The sequence below is a fragment of the Buteo buteo genome, chromosome 11 (genome assembly GCF_964188355.1).
Source record: "Buteo buteo chromosome 11, bButBut1.hap1.1, whole genome shotgun sequence".
Lineage (NCBI taxonomy): Eukaryota > Metazoa > Chordata > Aves > Accipitriformes > Accipitridae > Buteo > Buteo buteo.
In genome coordinates this window covers 33,248,545-33,272,656 of record NC_134181.1, presented here as the reverse complement: position 1 = coordinate 33,272,656, position 24,112 = coordinate 33,248,545, and the positions used below count along the sequence as shown (strand labels likewise).

General features: G+C 35.3%; 1 protein-coding gene across 1 annotated transcript in view; it reads left to right on the top strand.

Moving 5' to 3' along the window:
• SLC15A4 (solute carrier family 15 member 4) overlaps positions 1-21,493 on the top strand; it is a 31,976-nt gene extending 10,483 nt beyond the window's left edge. Inside the window, exons 4-8 of the mRNA XM_075041448.1 lie at positions 1,312-1,389; positions 6,078-6,246; positions 10,548-10,703; positions 16,030-16,188; positions 19,563-21,493. Coding sequence (XP_074897549.1) covers positions 1,312-1,389; positions 6,078-6,246; positions 10,548-10,703; positions 16,030-16,188; positions 19,563-19,711 — 711 coding nt within the window. The 3' untranslated portion in view covers positions 19,712-21,493. The remainder of the gene's footprint in view (positions 1-1,311; positions 1,390-6,077; positions 6,247-10,547; positions 10,704-16,029; positions 16,189-19,562) is intronic.
• Positions 21,494-24,112: the final 2,619 nt, after the last annotated feature.

Here is a 24,112-nt window from a genome sequence, read left to right as displayed (position 1 = left end):
GTGTTCAATAATGTTAGCTACTTGTCTTTCACACACCTGGGGTTGCATCTCAGGAGTCATTTTAATAATATTATGTTAGCAAAAATAATGCTGTGTGACAGTAGCTTCTTCTGAATTTTTTTATTTCCTAGATAAAATTGTTGTGGAAAGCTGTATTAGCTTACCAATTGTCGTGGTTTAACCTCAGCCAGCAACTAAGCACCACGCAGCTGCTCGCTTACTCTTCCCCCACCCACTGGGATGGGGAGGAGAATCAGAAAAAAAAAAAAAAGGGAAAACTCGTGGGTTAAGATAAGAACAGTTTCATAACTGAAATAAAATATTATAATAATAGTAATGAAAATAGCAAAAGAGAGAAATAAAACCCAAGAAAGACAAGTGATGCACAGTGCAATTGCTCACCACCTGCTGACTGATGTCCAGCCAGTCCCTGAGCAGTGATCCCCCTCCTGGCCAACTCCCCCCAGTTTATATACTGCGCATGACGTCCTATGGTATGCAATAGCCCTATGGCATGGGGTATCCCTATGGCTAGTTTGGGTCAGCTGTCCTGGCTATGCTCCCTCTCAGCTTCTTGTACCCCTGCTTGCTGGCAGAGCATGGGAAACTGAAAAATCCTTAACTTGGGATAAGCACTATTTAGCAACAACTAAAACATCAGTGTTTTATCAACATTATTCTCACACTAAATCCAAAGCACACTGTACCACTTACTGGGAAGAAAATTAGCTCTATTCCAGCTGAAACCAGGACACCAGTATGCCAAAGTATCTAATTTCACATTTTTCTGGGGGCTTTTTCATAAACATGAAACTTACCCTGAAGTTGTGAGATGAAAAATGGCTACTAAGAATACTTTCAAATAATATTTTGACTTAATAATAAAAGAGAAAACAATATCATTAAAATTATAATTAAAACATAACAGTTGTACAAATTAACATATCTTAAATATTGTGCTTTATTTCATCTTGCAGTTGATTCAGGTAGGTCAGGGTAAGTAGTCTAGATTTCAATGTAATTCCTTTCTGGTTCTTCTGTCTTAGTGAGATGAATTAGGATAGTAAATATGTTTTGGGGGAAAAATTTGCAGAAATTGTTTTAAAGTCACATGAATGATTCTTTGTGCTTTTAGTAAGAATAAACTTAACGGTTAAAAAAATCTTGCCATGTTCTAACAATAATTCTTTTTTTTTTTGTATATTAGAGCTTTACCTCTGGTATAATCTTTGTTAATTATTAAAAATGTAAAAATATCTTGCTCTTGGTAGTCCTTGTCCAAGTAATCCAACTCATCTTTCCTAATGCTAGATGCAGACAACATATGTATTGCAAAGTCTCCATCTGAAAATTCCCGAAATATCAAATGACACCAACTCCATTCATACGGTAAGCAGGGCAAAATAAGTGAAAAGTATGTCTTCTTTAGTTGAAATGCAAAATAGGTAAGTATTGTATAAAAATTCCAGGAAGTTAAGGTAGTGACTAAGGGGAATCGATGGCCACAGACATTGGGCATTTAGAAGCATGACGCATAATACAGAGACTTTGGCATACCTACAGGTATATGGAGCTCATACCATCCTGTTGTAAATGTATTCAGATAATTTTCACTGCTTTAATTAAGAGTGTTTTTATCCTTCAGTGGACAAAGTATGATCTTTGAAGAAAGCTTATAAATCTACATGCCCTAAGTTTTCAAAGTTGGAAGTAGTACAGAAGCATTTCTACAAACTCAGTAGGAATACCCATACTTAACTGAAACATTAGTATTTGCAAATTTGGAATCTGAGATACATTTGTAACTTTATACTGCTTTATCAATATTCATGTTACCTTGAGTCAGTTTAGCACATTGAAGGAAGTTGTTCAATTAATGTTTTTCAAGAAAGGCTGGCATCACACAATTGCAGAAACAGTACTGAGAAGTAAAAAAGTATGAATGTAAGTAATTAACAGGCTTACTAAATGTTCTTTTAAAATTAAGTTTCTTCTGTTTTATTTAAAATTAATATCAGTAAGACAGAATGGCTTCAGTCTTTTTTTTGCAGATCAAAACTAAAAAATGCTTGTACTTAATTTTTCTTTGAACCTGCTTGAAAACTGAGCTGCTTCTGAATCACAGCTGAAGGCTTTATGGAAGTTAGTGATACTGGCAAAGTATGACTTCTAAACCAATCAAATGGTAGTTACTTACGTTTACACAGATAAAAAAGCTAAAGAAAGAGTAGTCTGAGACTTCTTCTCTTAAATGCATGCCATCAATATAAGGATCTAAAGCAGATTTCCTCAACCGAGTTCTCAGTTTGTGTATTTTTTTTTGCATGGCTTTTGGGCATGGAAAGCCACTGCCACTTTCACTTCAAGGTTCAGTTTTGTGGTGTTAGAGATGCATGTTCATTTAAAAATAAGATATTTTCTTATTTAAAAATTCTAATTAGTCTGAGACTTCTGTTTTAGTTGTATCAATTTTAATTCTGGACTACGTTCAATGTGGTTGGGTTTTTTTTAGCATATACCTAATTCTACTTTAGTACAAGTCAATACATTTACATTTTGATATGTAACCTGTTTTGCTCTTTTCATTGAGCTTTTCACATTTCTTTATTGCTTGCATATGAAAGGGGACTCAGTTTTTTTCTGTTATTATGAGCCACATGACTGTCTTGTTAGAACATTGTCATTGTGGGAATAGAGAAGTGGATTTTCTTCCCTCTAACAAAGTGCACACAGGACTTCAGAGTCCTATTGTCAGTCTGAATATTAAAAATAAAAATACTGTCAGTCTGAATATTAATTGTGTAGAAATGAACATGGAGCTTTGGTTATCAAACTGAGCTTTCCTCACTGCCTTTCTGGGTGTTAGAATTGGTTTGAAGTTGTAAGTAGAGAGTTACGTTTAATTAAATTAGTTAAAAAAAAAAAAAGGGGGTTTCATTGTTTTTGCTGAAGAGGCTTTAAAACACCATTCATGCCCTGTATCCACTTTTTCTAACTTAAAAGTGTGGCTTTAAAAGTTAGTTACCTGTTTTCAGTGTTTACTTAAAGTATGCAGAATTTGAGGCAAGGATAATGGAACAATGATCCTAGTCCGTCTTGATACTTCTAAATAATAATTTTCTATCTTGCATAACAGTGACTGGCTCTTTTTTCTGCAGTGCATCAGTTGTGATGTTCTTGTTTTATTTTGAAATACTTTGCTGTGATTTAACAGCATTAACAGCGTAAGTCAAATAAGTTAATTTGATTTTTGCTAGCTTCCTTGGTATGTGGTCTACCTGAAGGATGCTGACCTGCAATCTACATTATGTAGGTAGTATCTTTGAAAGCAATTCTGACTAGTGTGGTTTCTCCAAAGGGAAGTGATTTGAGGTAATTAAGAAAAGGAGCAGTAATATAAAATTATATGTGAGCAGCATTGTACCTTATCAGGTCTAGGTTTTCCTTAAGCTCTTCTAGGCGCCACTGCCCAATACTAATAACAACATATTTCCTCTTGATATAAAGAGTGAAATATGTGTATGCCCTTTTAATTTGCAGGCTCCTGATAGAGTAGAAGATGGAAAAGCAAACAAAAAACAAAACCAAACCAAGTGATTGATTGTATGAACTACAGCAGTGCCAGAGGCATTTGGTATTTCTCTTCTTTCTTATCAGATTCAGCCATGACAAAAAATTCCTACATCCTTCACTCTAATTATACAAGTCAGTCTTTGTACAAACTGTTACACAGGTTCATGCTGGTGTGATATTTGAAGCAAACGAAAAGGTGAATGGGAGAGTGAGGGAAATCGACAGTTTTAAAGTTTTGCAAAATATTTCAAAATAAGCAAGAATTTGACTAACTCAGCAGAATTCACTGTGCATTTTTCAAAGTATGTGAAGGTTGCTAAGCAATGTATGTAACCTTATGTATCAAACTGCTGAATGTTTTTATATAGGCAAACCAGCTTATTATTCCATTTTCAATTCTATGATCTTGAAATGCCTGGGAAATGTTAAGGGGAGGTTAGGATGAATTCAGTTTTACCATCATCATCGTAACTTCTTGGGATTGGTAAACTATGAACCAGAAAGCATTTGCCTGAGTTCTTTGGAGAACTGCAATGACAACTATAAAGCAGAGCAAGAAAGCAATAATATTTTTAATGACTGTTGTTACAACATGTCTGCATGCAGAGAGTGCTAAAAATGTGCCACATACGTACACTAATGCTAGTTGGAGATTCTGACAAAGCTGGATATGGACACAGCTTGATGTCAATCACAGACTTGGTGCTCTTGGTGCAAACTCCTATGAAGGTGCCAACTCCTGCTTAGATTATGAAGAACTAAAGGTTCACATTTTGCTAAGTCTTGTTTTTGTAGTTTGTCATCATCTCAGCCATGTCTGTCATCTGTGTCATCTGCAGTAAGAGATGCATGCCCACACTGTGTTAGAGGCTGAGGGGATTTGAGATCCTTGCAGTGGTTGAGATTTGTAGCCTTAGGGGAATCTGGTTGTCTTCCTCTGTTACTGTGGCTATAGCTTTAGGTTGTCACAGGCCCCTTGGTCATGTCTGGATAATCTCTAGAAAAATATTCATCTATTCTAACCTTGAGTTTCAATACACAGAAACAGTTTAGTATCAAAAACTGAATCTGCATCAGAAACACTTAGATAAGCAGTGCTTGTATTTTGGGTCAAAGAGTCATTGTGATGCATCATATGGTATCCCACTGTTCCAAATACAGTTTTAAAAAATATCCCCAAACCAGAACATTTTTATAAATCTTCCTGTACTCTCTTGGTTTGTTAGCTCAGAAGAGATGCTAAATATCATTAAGCTTGGCAGAAATTGTCTCATTCATACAGACGAGAATCTTACTGTCAATTACTGAATCTTGCAAATGAGAAAGGATGCACATATTACACCATACTCTTGTTCCATTTGACAAGTGTAATTTAATTTTAATTGAATTTTGTATTACATTAGTAAAACTCTTTCTACTGTTCTGTGGCATATTTCTGAAAGTTCTAAGCCTAATAATAGAAGATCTACAGAACATGGCTATTAACATTTTTCGTGACTGAAGTAGAAAAAAAGTTTAATTCTGTCAGACTAGAGTATGTCACTGGAAGCAAAATAGTAGAGACTACTTAATTGCATTAAATCACTTCCTGACTTGTGTGCCAGTAATATTGACTTTGAATGCTTTTAAAAATGTATCTTGGGGTGTATTAATTTAAATAATCTGCACAATTTTGTTTACTAGATTTGAGTGGTACAATCAATCATTCCTCAGACAGGTGTTCTATGACTAAAAAAATCTTAACAGCAGAAAAGCTCCCACAGGATAGTGATTTTCTCCATTAAACAAGTTTCAGGATGTGTGCAGAAAAACTCAGATGATGTGATAACACTAATGGCTATTTCATCTTTCAAAAGGAGTTCATATAGTTTTAGTTAGATAGTTAACTTTTGTTTTAACAAAAATTAATTCAGAGTAAGGACCTAAAATATAAGCCCTCTGGAACTTAGAAATCTCATAAAAAAATCCTTTGCCAAGTTCTACATTTTGGTTTTTTAGAGCACTCTCTTCATCTGCCCGATAATTTTCTTATTCCTCATTTTCCTTGGAACTATGTGTAGTAGTATTTGCTTTTGTGAAAAGAACATTTTTGCTCTGAATACTTGATGTTGTTCAGTTGCAGCGGAAAGCTCCTCCAACCCTGCCCTCCCCCTGCCCAAAAAAACCCCAAAACCAAAAAAACCTGCAAACCAACACCCACCTCAGCACAGCTGGAGGCGCATCTTGAAAGTGAGAATATGCAATACTGTTGGAGTTGGTGAGGAATCATTTGTGCTTCAGAGCTAACAGAATTATGAACTGCCAAATTAAATGAAAACCCGAATAGCTGAGTGTTTTCCTCAGCTTTTACACGCTCTTATTTTTCTTTGCACAGTGTCTATCAGTGTGCTGTGGTTTCTTTTGGATCTTGGTGTTCCATCAAAAATATTTTTTCCTTTGTAAAATAATAGTAAAAATCAACCCTTAAGTATGAAATTGCTAACTTAAGTCATCTATCCTGTCAGTTTCCAGCAGCCTGGTTGACTATGTTTGATGCAGTGCTTATTCTGATCCTAATACCCTTAAAAGATAAATTGGTGGACCCCATTTTAAAGAGGAATGGCTTGCTCCCATCCTCACTGAAGAGGATTGCAGTTGGAATGTTCTTTGTAATGTGTTCTGCATTTGCTGCAGGTAAGAAAACAACTTTGTGATCTACTTACATAGTTATTTATTCAGCTAGCTGCAACAGCATTTTTTAAAAACCTTTGTGAATATTAAATTCAAGATTATTCAGAACTCTCTTTCATGGGATAGTCAGAATGCAACTGCATGGATGCATTTCCCACAATGAAAGAGATTTTTATCCAAACACTTACTAAACTGTTTTAAATGTTTGCAATAAAATTGGACCATTTTTCCTGCCTGAAACAGACTTCGAGTATACCTTTTAAAACCAACTTGTTGAGGTTTTCACATACAGTGTTACTTTCTAGTATGGTTGGTAGAGGAGAACTGTTTGGTTTTTGACTGTATGTTTTTTCAACAAATGCTTTAGCTTCATGATCGGTGTTTGGGTTGCCTGAATAAAGTGTCCAGAGTTTGGATATCAGGCTGTTAGTCTTCTTAAAATAAACTTTATGGTATTGTGGAAGTCCATGTTGTCTGATTTATTAACAATTTATCTTGTAGTTGAAAATGTATTTATCCTGAAAAACAAATTAGTTCAGAAATAAGTATGTTCATTCATACAGTCTGACTTCCAAATATTAAAAAAGTGAAATGTTACCTAAAACGCTTTCCCTTTATCTGAAATAATAAAGTTAGGTTATGGCTGAACAAGAGTTTCCTCCCACTTTGGTTTTTTTCTCCCCTACCTTAATGTTCCCTAATGTTTGGGAATTACTGTACTGTAAAATAGCTTAGCTATAGCATGAAAAGAAAAAGATGGTAACTCTGGTCAAACCATAAATCAGCTGCTTTTGAGAAGATTTAAAGTTGTTAAGCACTGCTGATGTGGAACTGCACATCTCTGAGCAATGCTTCATAGAACCTATAGCCTTCACCTAGTATCACCGTAATGAATATATTGATAAAGCATTATAGCATTAAATAAATTAATTTCAGCACTTGTAATCTCCTATATTTTAGAGAGAGGGACACTTTATATGGCTATTAAGATTTCTCTCAATGAGAGAGATAATTACCTTATTAGGCCAAGGTCACTTTGTATGTGGGCAAGAAAAGTTCTTAAAGCAAAGTCATTTAAACTTAAAATAGGAATGTTTCTCTTATTCCCTGTTACTTAGGACACTGCTAGCAGCAAAAGAAGATGATGTAAAACAGTTAAATGTCAGCTCTTTAAATAGAACTTGCTGGCTCACATACAAGTGAATTCAAAACCAGCAATATCTATCTTTATTAATACCGGGGAAAAAAAGCATATCAAGTTATTATAGCTGAGTTGGAGAATGGGTTCATATAGCAGAATTCTTAAAAATTTCAAATGCCTTCTTGTTTCCTATTCACCTACAAATGTAACATATGATTTTGTTGGTTTGATCCTCCCCTAATTCTTCCACAGTAGAAACTGAGAAGGTGAATTCTTTAAGTGGTTATCTGCAATCCAGTTGGAAAGTTTAACCTTTTGGAGTAACTTAACATCCCTTCATCATAACATGAATTTAAGAGCTTCAGTTGCAACAAATTTGGAGCATAGGAAACTGTTTATTTCTAGCAGGGTTGAAAGCTTCTGTTGGTGTATACGTTTCATAATTTTTTTTTCTCATTAAATGATAGTTATAGAACCCATATTTTAATATTCTTAAAATAAACATTACTTCCAACCATTTCTGCTTTAGAGAAAGATGCTGATTAAAATCTTAAACATATGAAGATGTTACTATCTTAACTTGCAATCTTGGAAGTATCTTGATTTGTTTGTGCCATATTTCCATTTTAACCTACTTATCTAACTGGCATTAGTTGTGGACACTACTTAGGCTGCCTATTAGATTGTTTAGATTATTTTAAATATCTTATAAACTGTGTGAGAATACAACTGATTAGATTTAATGAACATCTGCTGTGCTTCATGCATTTTATTGTAAATTCTGAGCAGCAGTATTTAAGGTTATTCAACTGGAAAATCTACTTCATTTATAGAGTTTGAATAATTATAGCAAGAACTCAAGATTCTTTAATCTTACAGTTTTAGTAGTTAAAACTTGAAGCTTGTCTATCAAAGTTTAAGAAAGAATCAATAGATTCTAGATTCTGAAGTACTCAGCTTTGAAGATAAATTTATGGCAAAGTTTGGTGTATTGTAGTTATGCTCCTATGTGGCTGAATGCCTCCTAAATCTGTTTTTATGCTGTGAAGAGTTATCAAACACAATAAGGATCACTAGATGTTTTGAGGTGCAGTAATTTTGTGTTGAATGTGTATGAATGAAATTATGCCTGAATTCATAGCTGACTGTACTGCTTTGTTTACATTTTAATTAAGTTCCACTCTAAAATGTTTGTCAGCTATATTAAAACCAAACATCAAGAAATGCAGCTTTGTTTTAATTACATCAGCTGTTCATAGTTCAGAGGACACTGAGGTGGCTGAAGAAAGATACTTAAAAATAAGATGGGTAAGTGGTCACCTAAAAAGAAATGAGGAAAGTAGAGAAAATGTGGTGGCCTGGCACTAAGAGGTACTAAGTTCAGAACAGTCTTTACTTCAAAACCAGATGTTATTAAGGAAAACACTCTTTTTAAGAAAAATTGGGGGGGCTTAAGGTAGTATTTAAACAAACTTGAGGAATTCTAACCTGATTTCTTTCTACAACTCTTGTGTCTCAGAAGATAGGACTGTAGAGCTGTTGTGAGATTTCATACTTGAATAGATTCTGAACTGCTATGAACGAATAAACATGGGTTATACAAGTGTACCTTTCTATCCTTTTCAAAGTACTTTGTAAATCACTTGTTAACGTGTGCTCCCTCAGTCTGGTTTTCAGAGCTCTCGCTCTAACTTCCTGCAATGATAAAGTACAATGTTGTCCTTAAGCACGTGATTTCTAGAACTTCTTGTTTAGTTATGGCCTCACCTACAGACTATATATAGGGACTACAGGGAGCTTTCCTCATGCTTTCTTCCCAGCTTGGGTCTCTTGCCATGACCAGGACTAATAAGAAGCTGCACGTCATGGTATGAGATGGTTTTGGCAAACATCAGTCATTCCCTCGGAACATTGTCATTTAGCAGAGAGATGGTGATCTGGTCGACCCCCTTGAGGTTTGTATGTCACAGATTTGGGAAGAAACAGGAGAACAGATATTATATTGTGCATTAGAAATGCTTGTGTTTGTTTGTATGAAAAGTGCTGTCAATAGCTTGAGCCACCATCATATTAAATGTCCATGTCATCCTTTGCCTGCCTCTAGGAAAGAAAAAGCTAGAAGTGAGGAGGCAGATGTAATCACTTGTACATGGTATGATATCCATGAAGCATTGCGCCTATCATCTAAGCCTTGTACAATTTTTTTTAATAAAAGGAGTGATATTTTGTGCCCCAAGATTAGGTCAGAGTTTGCCTCACTAAGTAGAAAGAGACTGAACCTGACAGGCACTAAATGGGAGGCCATGTGTGTGTAACACATATTATAGGAAGTAGTGTCATTGACTCAGTCTTGCTCCTCTGAATTGGTGATGAATAAATCTACCTTATTTCCAAGGATATTGAGAGTTGTTTTATAGAGGTCATTTCTGGGCGAAGCAGGGAGTTTTATTAACTGTTAGCTATGCATTTTATGTAACAGTGAGGCAAATCCTTTAATCTGGACAACTTCAACAAACATACAGCATTATTTGATATTCACTTTCTGTTCTGAACTGTTGTGTTGAACAAGCTAAAAATGGTTATATTTTACACAATCATGTCTTTTTCATTCTACGTTAAGTACTTTCTATGCAATATATTGCTTGTAAATCAAGGTCTGATAAGCTTTTGGATCTCTTGGGATGGCAAGTGTCATATAAGTGTCATGATCACATTCGTAGAGGGTTTTCATAGTTCTACGGGACTAGTGTAGCCATTTCGATAAGCAAAATGGTTTCTAATTTATTAATACTATGGTGGCAGATGCAGTGGTTCAACACTGCAAAGTAGTAGTTTGTGAAAATAAGATTGTCTTTAAAAAAAAAACAACAACATGGTTTGTATGAGAAAGCTCTCAGCTAATCCATCTGGAAAAGGGTTAAGTATTTGTATAATTATTGCTACTGAATAAGAATATAATCACTAATTCTATAGCAGAAGAACTGTATGTCTTGAAATAACAATAGCAAAAGGAGTCTGCAATGCTTTATGTTAGGAAATAAGGAAATACATAATTCTATTTTATAATTTGTAAATGCAATGCAGGACTGAATCCTAATGTAATTCTTATATGAAGAAACAATGTTTGCATCTTAGGTCAATCTTTTCCCCCCCCTCCATGTAGGAATTCTGGAAAGCAACAGACTGAAAATTGTCAAGGTTAAAACAATTAATCAGACAATTGGAAATGTTACATACCATGCTGCAGATTTGCCAATATGGTGGCAGATTCCTCAATATGTGCTGATTGGATTCAGTGAAATATTTGCAAGTATAGCAGGTAAGAGTCTTCATGTGTTTTGTATCTGCTTTCATGTTTATCATAAATGATGGAGTCTTAGAAAAGAAATATTTACTTCTCAAATCATTATAAATAAGCTCTGATGTTCCCAAATACAATATTATACAATATAACTTAATACAAGTGGCAAAGCACACAATTCTTTTTCACATTTGAAAATTGGCTATGTAAGATCTGTTTTCAAGACTGAGTTTCAAGCAGAGCAACACTTAAAATATTTGCGTGTCATCCAGTTAGCATTGGATATTTGCAACCCCTAACAGAAAACAATACACTCTTTCAATATTGTATTTTAAAGAATAGTTTTAATGCAGTATTGTTTCCTCTGAATCATCCTCTGTGTTGCTAATGAAATTTGTGCTTTTTAATTTTTTTGGCTTAAAAATTGAGCTCACAGTTTAGAAAGTCAATTAGTGAGTGGAAACACCTTTCTGAGGAAAAAATGAAGAAATAAACCATCTTTAGAAAGATTTATCACCAGTTTAAATTCATCTTACTTGAGTTTTTACATCTGTGAAGTAGCTATTTCTTATACAGTTTTATCTGCTTTATTTATAGATCAGTTTTTCTATAGCTGTTTTAGTACTTCAGTGTGATACTAGGCAAACTGAAACACTGTTCAAATCTTGCCTTTCTTGAACAAATGCAAGAGATCTTAAATTTCTTAATACTGTTCTGTGTGATGTAGTGGACAGCTGCGTGATCATATTTATTTTTAAGCTGAAAGTGAAGTGGGAGGAGAGGGTGAATAGGGCTATAAAATCTTATTTTCTGATCTGTTTCATATACATGCAAGGCTCATTAGCAGGAGGAAAGCACAGGCAACTTATCTGTTGTCACTGTGGTATGCCTAACACTGGTTTACTCTGATTAAACAACTGAAATGCTATTGTGAATCTTTTAGCAGTGTTTACTTATCTAGTGCTTGGGAGCAATGCTTAGTTACCAGTAACAGAAACCTTTCATGATCATAGAAGTAGCTATTCTGATACTACTTAAAAAGAATTGCAGAGGTACCCGATGTAATATATCAAAACTCCTCCAGTGACTTGATTTAAAAATCATTTAGTATTTGCTCAACTGTAGTTACTTATTAATGTGTTGAAATACTGTTTCAGAATATTGAACTTTGAAGATCATCCATTCAAACTGGCATTACATATAGCTCCTTTTCTTCGATTCCTTATGACAGAATTTCCTGGTTTCATTTCCCCTGTAGGAGGTTACTGTCATTCCTCACCCTGGGCAAGCACAGTGGGTTAAAATGAGATTCTGTAATTCTGTAAGGTCTTGCTGGTGATAGTCCCCAGCTGTCACAGGGCCCATTTGTTCCCCTCTTAGTGGAACAGAGAACTTCTACTCCATTGGGTTTCTGGTTACGTGTGTTCTACTGTCATCACAGTTAGGAAATAAAACAAGGTGGTTGGATTGCTTGGCAAGTAGAGGAAGAAGTGGGTTTGGGGTTTTTTTCTATCATCTGCTCATTTGCTCTAAGTTTTTCTTCCAGCTGTCTGGCCTGGGATTTCATGTGACTGGAAGAATTAGACATATCCATCATGTATTAAACTCTACCTTAGTTATTTAGTATGTTGGAGGAATTCTTTTTAGTTATGGCTTTGTCTGGTGTGGATTTGTAGTTTTGCGGTATGCATTCAAATGCACCACTAGTGTACTCTTTCCTTCCTGGTGGACTGGTAGGTTGACATCTCACACCAGGTTGTTGCTGGGAGTGTCCTGTTTGCAATGTGAATGCAGGTCCTCCAACAGTTAGCTCTATGCATGCACACAGCATGTACCTGAAAACCAGCACCTAGCACAAACTTTTGTGACAGTAAAACAAGATTTGGATGTAAGGTCCTACTGGATTGCAGCAGCTGAAATCGTAGTTCTTCACTTTTTGTACTGCAGCAGTCAGTATTGTAGACAAACCTGTAAGTGTCAAATGGCTGAAGGTCTGAGATCATTGTCTGATATCTGATAAGGGTCCCATTCCTGGTTCCTCGTGTGGATTCCACCTCCCCAGTGATGCATAGGCAAGTCCTTTGCTTCAGTAAACAACTGGTAAGATGTGGAGAGAGTTCGTTATCTTTAAAGCACACTAAGACCCAAGATGCTAATCACTTCAGATTCTTAAATGGAAAGTATGCTTTGGCAGTGCAATCAATATGTATCCTTTGCTAAAGGACGTATCTGCATAGTCATTGCTGTCCTATATTACAGTACATTTAATTATGTGTGAACAGTAGCCATCACAAATCCGAACACATAAAATCTGAAGATGGAAGTCTTGCTTAAGTGAGTGAGTGAGTTACTTATTAAAAATAAGGCAATATTTAGCATTTTTAATAAAAGAGTAAAATGAGTTACCTTTAGTTAGAACTTCAGGGATTGTGCCAATTAAATTTGAACTCAGATAAACAGATGACTTATCAGAAATGCAAGTGTTCATGCAAAAGTAAATAAATTTCTTCGTCTTCACATTCTTGTTTCTCTGTCAGGCACTGTTACTTCTTTATAGGTGTTCACAAGGAAAAAATAACAAACCTATCTGCAGGTTGTGGAAAGGTCAAGGACTTGATGCATTCTCTGTTGAACTCCAAACTGAGGGTTGTTTTTTTCAACTGCTTTAGTGGACTTCTTCATGAGAAGTAAAGTCTTCAAGGCTTACGCTATTCTTATGTGAATACTCTGCTGTTCTGCACTTGCTGGGTCTGTACCAACAGCTTTGTAACTTCCAAAACTGTTGATCAATGTTAGGAAAAATGCAAATGCTTCTCTTTCTTTGAACCAGAAATACTATGCAGATCTTAATTGCTTTGTGTATTACACTTTCATTTGATTTGTTTTGCAAAGCTTTTTTTTCTGCCTTCTGATTGTTATCTAAACTGAATTCTTAGTATCTTTAAGAAGGCCTCTCAAGACTTAATAGATATTCTTTACCAATTTGATATTAAAAGTTGATAAAGGCATCTATTGTGCTATGAAATTCAGCTTTAAAATAAGCAAAGTGTTAATGGTTACAAAACTATAGTGATTTGGAAATGTTTGTTGTTTATTGAGCAAAAAGGGACTAAATATAAGAGTAGAAACATACATCTGTTTTTTTGTTTACTGTAAAACTAAGCATATTCTTATTAAGCCACATTAGTTACACTTGAGGTACGTTTAAAAAGATAACACACATTGCATTAATCTTTTGTATTATTCTGTCAAGCCTCTTAAAGCACCCTTATTTAACTGGGAATCGTAATCTCACATGACAACACCAACTAGAGGGTTTCATTTCAAAACTGCTTGTTTGAGGTAGCATGAAATCGTTATCAATGGCTGCCAGCAGGCAAAAATATCTCCGAAGGCAAAGAAAAGATTTTTTTATTCTTTATGTCAGATTAAATATTAGGGTTGCTGGAAACATTATTCAACTTTAGAAATGTGCCTTATTTTGTTGCAAAAAGTGTATAGTGTTACACCCATTTTGGTTTTTGTTTTGAGTCGTAACATCTTTTTCCAGCCGTAACACTCGCATCCAGTATATCTGTAAAATTAACAAGAGAAGAAATGGGCCAGATCCTTTCATGTGATATACTTGAGTTTAACTTGTGCAGAATGTACAAAAGCCTGGTGACCAAAATGTGACTGATACTCTGAGACTTGTGGCAGCTATGATAACTCAACAAGAGGTTAAAAAATAAGCTACTGTATCCTGAGAGTAGTCTACTTTTTTTCTTTAGGCGAGATTGGCCAGAAAGATACTCCTTGAAAAATCTCAATTGTTATATTGGTGGCAAAGTGTAGGAAAAAAAAATGAGTTTTTAATTCTCAACATAAATATAATTCCACACACACACCCCCCCCCCCGTTTGCAGATGTCTGTCCATCTCTGTAGCGATTCTCTCATTGCGGTTTGAATTTACAGAAACCCACACAGCCGAGTTGCATGAAGAATGTTTCAGTTCCCTTCTAGAATCACAGACAGGTTGCTGTTGGCCCATTCTAACGTGTTTTGCAAAGGAAAAGAGAAGCAGTGTGTTGGTTATCGGAGGTTTCTCAGGTGGCAGTGCAGAGTGGTGTTAGATCAGTGAGAACATATAGTTCCATTTCTTTTACAAGAACAAAGTTCTGCCCTCACAACAGGCAAATTGACCTATCTGGCTTGAAGTGTTAAGCCTTTTCTTGAAAAGGAATGCCAGTGTATTTCTATTAAACTCTGTCTGGAGTAGCAAAAGTCAAATACCACTAATGGTGTAAATAAAGCATACCTGTATTATGCAAGATGTAAGATTTGTGCCATCGTCAGGTCTATAATGCTCTCTGTGCCAAGAAAAAATGTTAGATGAGGTAGCATTAATTTTCGGTATGAAGCAGACTGTTTTGAAACAAGCATTTCAGCTGTCAGAGAAAAACCTCTGCAAAGAATGTATTTGACTGTCTCTTGTGAATAATCCCATTTGATTTTTGACAGGAGTATTATTCTAAAAAGGAGAGTTAATCATGGGCATTAGTCTTTGCAAGGCAGAGCCTAACCCAGTGTGTTCTGTTGGTAGTCAAATTCAGTAGCACAGATTTTCAAATTGATGTCACTGGTGTGTTTTTCTTGGTTTTATTGGTTGAAATTTGAGTTAAGGATACTTTAAATTTGAAGTCCCATTTCTACAAGTCTTAAAAAGAATAGGCTAGCAAGCAATGAGCTCAGAGAATTCTAGATCAAAATTAAATTAAAACTAATTACTGCCTTTGCAGCTACAATTAATTTCTCTGTCTGCACATTCAGAGATACAGACCCTGAGTCTGTGAGAAATAAATGTTTGTGGTCAATGCAAGAGTGACCCTCAGTTCCTGTGTACTTTGTTCTCAGCAGGGAATGCCATGTGCTTTGTAAATACTGCACAACAGATAGGTAATACAGAAACAAGTGAAATGGGAAACATGGAACTTGCCAGGTTAGAATTAGTTTAATAAATTTCTTTGAGTATAATTTTAGATAGAAAAATGAATATGCTGTCTCAGAAAATTTCTTTATTTTACATATATAATATTAATAAGATCAAAGTGCGTGTCTCAGATGTTGTCCATTTAATGGGTTGATATATTGATGACCTTTAACAGGGTTCATAAAGCAATTAGAGGGAACTGGGAACTTATAGGGATTCACTACCTCGATTCCCTGTCTCCTGAAATCCAAGGCTAGTTTTAGGTCTTTAACATACCAGAAGTAGTATACATCTGTAACTTCTGTAACACTAAACTAGAACAAACTACTATTATTTTTTAGATCTTAGCATTTTTTTTTAATCTTTTAATACAGGTCTAGAATTTGCATATTCAGCTGCTCCCAAATCTATGCAGAGTGCTATTATGGGGCTGTTTTTTTTCTTTTCGGGGATTGGATCATTTGTTGGCTCTGGATTGTTAGCACTGGTCTCTATTAAAGAAATTGGCTGGATGAGTAATCACACGGATTTTGGTAAGTTATTTTCAGTGTATTCATAGTCTATAAAGTAGAAGGCTTCCTTCAGAAGCAGTTAAGCATCAAGCATGTAGAACTCTTGAGTCTTGGCACCGTTATTATTTTAAAAATATAAATTTGTCTACTGTTCTGTTAAAGACAAAGTTTCATTTTGCATGTAAGTATAAAGTGATCTGACTATGCAAAATATTACATTGTCCTCCTGAAAGCATGGGAAGCATGCAGGTAGTGTTTTGCCTCTGTAAGGCCTGTCAATTACCTGCTCAGCTGTTACTGTGTTTCATCACTAGAAATTACTTATGAATTTTTGTATTATTTTATTAAAAAATATTTAAATTATGTGTGGAAGAAGAATATATTTGGTATGAAGTACTGAAATTACTTCCTGTGGTTATGGGGAGTAAAATATATCCATCTCTTGGTGATTATTCAGCTTCCTAGTTTCAAGAGACTTCATTGAAATTAGCATGAGTTAATTTTGCATTTCTGTCTGCTAGCTATTTATACTTTTAAAGTGCAATGTATCGTCTGGTTTGTATTGCCAGTTGAAGTTAAAAATAATTATTGGCACCAGTAGGTGGCACCTTGGGAATTTCAGAAAATCATACCATCATCAATGGGCTAATTAGTTCCAACAGAAGGAGTGTGAAAAGCTCTTAAAACATATGCTAGACCTACTGTGTATACATGGCTTAAAAGTGCAACCTAAACTTACTTTAAATTTGGTATGAGAGAATTTGCCATTTAAACTTGATTTGCATGCTACCAAAAAGTAATGTTGTCTGGAACAGTACATATGCCATAAGTTGTCATCTTTGGTTTATCACTTTTCTTTAAAAAACTGCAAAAGATGACAAGTAGCCTTAACTTTATGGAAGTGTCCTCACCAAATGAAAATTTAATCACATTGAGACTTTCCCCCCCCCAGTCAATTTCAAAATTAGAAGAGCATCTTTTTCTGCAATTCTATATAGAGATAACTCAGTTAATAAGGGCTTAATAGGAGGATAATAATTTCATACAAATTAATATGTGTGGTATTTGATGGTGCTGCTTTAGCCTCTTGCCTTTGTTTTCTGAAGCAGCCCAAGAGAATACAGTGCCTAATATTCTCTTGGTAAAATATTTAGGTTGTGCTAAATATTTCCAGAGTAGGCTAGAACTGGAAGATGTTACCTTTCATGACTCATTGGTCATCTGTTTTGAATAAACTAGTCAGCTGAGTGGATTGTGCTTTGGACAGCTGTCAGAACTGGATATTTCTACCTTTCTTAATCCAAAGACTCGATATACAGTCAAGCCTTCTCAGCAGCTATACATCTGGCTCAAGGTTAAAGCACTCAGTGGGCAATTTTGATTTGTAGCATCCATAGTAGCTACTGTTTTAACTGTTTATATCATAACTGTTTATAACTCAATTTTAATTTCTTGTAACACTATTGAAAGTTATCCAGTTCACATCTAAAATTTACTTAGGTCTTCCAGGGTAGGAATTATAAGGAAGAGTCTTTATGAATGAATGACTTCTGAATTTTTTCATTAGATGCTGTATAACTATAAGCATGTGCACCGAGTTTCTGCTACTTATGCTAACTTGTGATATCATTTGAGGTAACTGACTGCTTCCAAAATCTACTGAGAAAGTTCACTCTGCTGGCACTTCAGTGTTGGTTGCTGCCATTTAAATGACTGTTATTTCTCTGACAAAAACTGAGATTTCCTGGGTTTAATATCCCATCTCATAAAGGATAATTACTACTCTTTAAACACGTCTGCTCTTGAAATGGAGATTCACATGTATATTGTACTTTAAATGTCAAGGAAAGACTCCGTTTAATTTTATTATAAGTTCATTTAATTGAATCTTAAATTTCAGTAATTAAAGTAATTTAATCTGAGCATTTATAGGCATGCTCCATGAACAGCTTGCTAGGATCAACGTATACATGACTATTTTTACTCTCTCTAACCTTTTTGATAATCATAATGGTCCGATTGGCTGTGGCTCATGTGGCATGTTGGAAATGAGCCACAATGTATTGTTCTTGGAAGTACAGCAATAGTTAGTGCACATTTCTTAATAGAGGAGTAATGTTTTAACAATGAACTTTCTTAATTTAACATTATTTAATGTGGTACAAATCACTAATTTATAACAACTTTGAGGGAGTATCAAAGGTGAATTGAACCAAAAAGAAACAACGTATGGTTTCATGAATTCTAAATTTTGTTCCAAACAAAGACTGAGATAAAATCTCAGTAATTGCTTTCTTTATATCTACAGCGTTGCCAAACTTTTTCCTTAATAGCATTCATTTTTCTGATTTTTTTTTTTATTTTATCTTTGACTTAGCAGAGAAGGGAGTTACAGGCCTCCAAATGCAGAAGGACCATATAGCATTAAGCAGGCCTGAAAAGGCTCCCAGAGAGGACTCTTTAGTGTATATAGTACCCCCCCAAAAAATCATATTTTTACCTGTTTCAATTAAGCTGTAAAACATAAGAGACTGACTTTTTTTTTTCTTGACTAAAGCCTTATCACTGTACTGTATTCTCCAGGCTCCTTAAAAGTATACCTAGTGAAGATGGTAAAGGCTTTCAGTTACTAGCCTGTATGAGTGTAGCTTTGCTTCCATCTTGAATGCTGCATTTCATTGGGAGCCATTTCTGAACAGTTTACAAGTCCAGGGCTTTATTTCCAGAAATTTCTTTTTCAAGTCCCTTTAGTGGCCACAGCACAGGGATGTTTTCTTTTTTTTTGCTTTTGAAATGAGTTGTCTCCTCAAAAAATTGATAAGTGATCATTATTCCTTACATTACGAAGAAAGTAAATCATATATGAAAATACACGTTGAGGTTTTTAGCTGTTCTATCTGAAGTCAGCAAAGCATTGCAATTTTGCAGCATAAGAAACCAGACTTAAAAAACAAGGGGGATGGAGGAGAAAGAAAGGAAGATTATTGCTATTAGCCTTTTAAAATTGTTTTGACTTTCATGAAACATGCCCACTACTATATGTATGTAGTCTTTGTTTGCACAAAGGTCTTACAGTGGTAGGAGGAGCTTCCAGCAATTTTTTTGTAAGAAATTGTGCAGTAACAGCGTATGAGCTTCTTCAGGGACCGTACTTGGTCTAAGGCATTGAAGCATAAAAGAAAGCAATCCTTGTACTGTGCACATCTTCCTCAGGAGTTCCATCTTTTGCTCTGGATAATTAAAAATGAAACTATGCTGTCAAATGGAAATGTGATTTGGTTTGGTTTTGCCCATGCTTTGCAGAAAAGTCTTCACTACTTAAGCTTGAAAGGATTGACATTTTTATTTGTATACTCTTTATTAATGTTTATTTTTTTCTCCCCAATTCTTTCTAGGTAATATTAATGGCTGCCAATTAAACTATTATTTTTTTTTGCTGGCTGCTATCCAAGGAGCAACCCTCTTGCTTTTCCTTATTGTTTCTGTGAAATACGATCATCAAAAATCAAAGATTAATGAAGTGGCTGCTAATGGGAGGATCTGATATCTGTTACAGAGCAGACTTTATTACAGCAGCACACAATGAAGTGGCAGTGTACCCTGAGTCTGCGAGATCTTATGTTTTCTCCAGTGAGACTCTTAATAGACTTGCATGTTACAAGAGTTCTCGCCCCTGCCCCCTCTCGTGTAACGTAGGTAAGTGCCTTATGTTGGCAGGGCTTGTTTCTTGCACTACGTCCTGGCGGAGGACAAACACAAATCTTGGAAGTGTATTAACTCTAGGCATTCAAGTTGCTCTTGTTAATCGTGAGATGTTTACTTAACTCTTGAAAGTTGGGACACTTACATTTGGAAACTGAATATAATGAGTCACATGTGACATGGGTTGTTCCTGACTGAAAAACTCTGCTTAGTGTAGAACAGTGGATCTAGAGAAACACTCAACAGTCTCAAGCTTACATTGAGGACACGGGAAAGAAAACATTTTTAAAAAAAAAAACCTCAAGTAGTGGTTACAAGAATAAATTTGCAGTCCTGAGAGTCATTTGGGGGTGGTGGAGGGGGGACAGGGACAAATTAAACTGCAGATTAGCTCAGATTAAAAAGAAATGTAGTTCTGTGATTGTCTTTTCACTGGCAGTCTCTCGAGGATTTAAGTCCAAACTTGCAGTCAAGAGTATCCAATACTGAAGACTGAATTACAAGTCACAGTAGCTTGTCATACAGCTGCTGTAAATTTTGGTGCACAATGAACACTTGTTGGGACTGAAATGGTTTTACTTCAGAAATGTTTTTATTTTTGAATCTGCATTAGATGTATTAGGGCAATATGAAAACATACATCTTTTGACAAAGCACTGTTCAGTCTAACGCTGTTACTTCCCTAAGGAATATTCTAAATAGTTGCAGAAAGAAAACTGAGATTGAATTCTCAGAAGATGAATGCGCAATAACAATTTAGAAGCCTTTCAGCCAGTTCCTTCAGTCTTGTGTCTTACTTCTAGCTAACATGCTACAGGGTTTGTATCTTTCAGCAACACATTCCTATAGCAGAGCAAATGGTTTTATGTTCAGCCTCTTGAATTTTAATGATTCTAACAATTGTACTTAAGATTGTATGCAGACTGGTATGGAAGATGCAAGGAATTATGCAGAAAGAAAATAAAAACTCAACTTTTTATTAATGTGTTGAACCTTTATATTTTCCTTTGTCTGCATTTACGTTGTTAAAATGTCCTTTTGTACATGGACATCTTTTTAATGAGTTTACAAAATAAAATGAACTTCCATGCTGTGACTTTTGACCCTGTGTTTCTAGGTGAATAAAACTATACTACAAATATTTTGTTCTTTAGCCTTTATTTCCTAAATATACAGTAGAATGCTATTACATTTTTAAATGTACACTGGCATCCTATTAGTTTTGTCAGATAATATAGTGGTACGTAAGCTGTCCTGTCTTTGCCAAGATAAATCAGTGTAGACGTTTCAGCTATTATTACATTACTTAGCATGATTTAAAATTGGAGTAACTAAAGAAAAGAAGTAAGCAACATCTCATATGAGGAAAAGCTAGTTTCCTTTTCTAACTTTGTTTTAAAAGCTCCATATGCTATGTTTCTGGAATATCCCATTTATAACCAGCTAAAAAAGCCTGGTATTAAGATGGTATAAGCTGCATAAGGAACATACAGGGACCAAATAATTTTTTTTCTTGAATGTATTCTGTTACTTCTGATACGGGAGTGAATCTGTAGTGTTTCATGTTTAGTTCATTGATTTCCTAAGCGTATATAATTACAGCAGAGAACTGGGTTGTGCCTGCTAAGTAGTATTCTATTAGATTTATGAAGCTTTTGCTTTTAGAAGTGTTCCTTCTTCTGAAGGACTAGTACTATTCTCAGAACCGCCAAGAGGAGTGTTGCTTCTGGCGTTAGATGTCATCAGCTTTGGTGTCTGTGTACTTAATCCTTTTCCGGTAAGTGAACTTAATTAATTGAAAAATTTTAGATCTTGGGGAAAAAATACTTCAACAACATTCATAAATTTCCCATCTGATATAGGTCTGCTAATTATAGTTAAAACTGAGTTTAATGAAGAATAGAGATTAATCTGCAGATTACCAAGGAAACTAGGTGTCTAATAGTAACTGTGACAGTCTGTGCAGGCAAGCTTTAGTGAAACTATTATTAAGGAAAAAGATAATAAATACTAGATTAGCCTACTCAATATTTAGGCAAATGTCTTTTACCGTTACAAGCATATAGTAAATGTCTGCATGTTTTTATAGGGCTGTGGGGGTTCTAACACTCTGGAAATGAGACTGAACATGCAATCAGTTGTATAATTTAATTTTTCTTTGGAATGACTTGGCTGAGCTCCAGGCACAAGTAATTATGACCATTTATGAAGATTAATCTGACACTTTTCATCAAAGGGATAAGGCCTTTTTGTGACTCAAAGGCTTAGCTGATTCTTCCTCCCCGTCTTATCTTTTAGTGTTTCCACTCCAGTCACAGAAATAAGACTAATCAATTAACTTTGTGACTGAGCACTGCACCTCATTAATGAAATACCTTGAAGTGTACAGTTTGAATTTAGTTACATTCACTTCTTAGATTGTTCCAGTGCAATAGAAAGATCTGACAGGAGTCAACCCTATGGATGTTTCCAAGTCTCTGACTTTCCAGGTGTCTTTAAATTCAAAGCACAACATTGAAAAGTAAGTACTTGTTCAACATGAGAGCAGGTATCTGATTAAAGTTCATTACTTTTACTCATAAAGAATCCTGAAAAGAATAAGTATGTATCTTGTAATGCCTATGCAATCTACAGTCTAATCATGTATGAAGAATAGGTGCCTGGAACCCTGTGTTTCATTTGAGATTATAAGGTGGATGCATTGCTCATATAATTTTGGATCTGTCAAGAGTACAGCAAGACCTGTTTTCTCAGACCTTTGTGTCTACAGTCTATACTGAATATCCCTCCTCAGAAAAGGGGTGAGTTTTTTTAATTTATTCTGCTTATGTAAACTTCCAGAGTGAGCTTAATTACGGTAGTTGAGGCGTCCATCAGTGTTTCCCTTAAAAGTCTGTAGTTAACTGTGAGTTATTTTTGTTTTGTTTGGGTGGTTTTGGTTTTTTAACAGAAGTTGCTCAGGGCTGACACTTGTCAGAGAAGGTTTCAGCTTAACAATAAACCTGTGTTAAAAGATGCATGAAGTTCTTAACTTTTTTGTGTGTTTGAAATTGCTTTTTGAAAAATGTTATTCTAGTAATTTTGTTTATAAGCAGGGCAAGTTGCGTTACTGCAGACAAGCCCTCTGGGGAAACAGATTACAATGCTTTCCATTTGAACAGTCAATAGTTCGAGATGCAAATTCATTTCTGAGGAAGCAGAAAATTTGTAGACAAACACTCAGCACTGCTGGTGGAATAATGCACATACCTGAGAGCATGGTACCTGCTGGCCCCAGAGCAAGGATGTAACTGCAGTGAAAGAACAGGGACGAGAACTAAGGTCAGAAGCTATCGAACGATAAATATGTAAATAGACACTTTGCTCCAGGTAGCACTAAGTTCAGAATAGCAATGAACAGTACTTTCAGTCAAGATTGCCTAGTGACAGTTAATATAATCTGGCTGTTGGCTGTTTTTTCATGTCATGTAGACAATATGGTTTAATAGTCCTTTCCATCTTGGAATTAATTTTTCCATTACAGTATTCAAGGCATAGATTTTGTTCTGCGAGTCAGTGGAAAGAATAGTTGTCAAAACCTAGTTACATAGTAATTGGATCCACTTACAGGGGTTTTCAAATGAGCCTTACTACCTGATTAGTAATCTCTAACCTACAGTCTGTTGGACTTAAAAGATCATAAAGAAGGATGAAAAACCTTACACTTTTACAAGCACAGAATTGAGAATTAATTACAATCCATCCCACTAACTTCAGTCTGCCAGTGTCTGTAGTAAGGCTTGAAAGAAGAGGTAAAATAACCTAGCGTATTGAAGAATGATCACAACAGAAAGAACTAGGAAGTTTAAGTGGCTACTTTATACCCTGAAGGATGAAAGCTTACTTTTCTTTCCATTTTAATTAGTTCTATACTCCCTTATATGTTATTTTTTATTATCTTTCTTAAACATGCTTCCTTTATCAGAACATTCTCCTACAGTGAGTAAGTTCAAAATATGGATGTAACATTAATGGATGTCCTTTAATGGAAGGAATGTCTGTGCTCAGCTGAGCTGTGACTGCTTTTTCCATAGACAGTCCTGAGCTAGCTAGATACAGGTTGGAAGAACTACAGCACAGGTTGATATGGACAATCCTTGGCTAGCTCTGCTGCTTCACAGCAGATGACAGTACATGTCATCAGCATCCAGCCAGCAGTCTTAGGTCTAGTCTACACAAACTGCAGGCACATTGAGACTGCAGT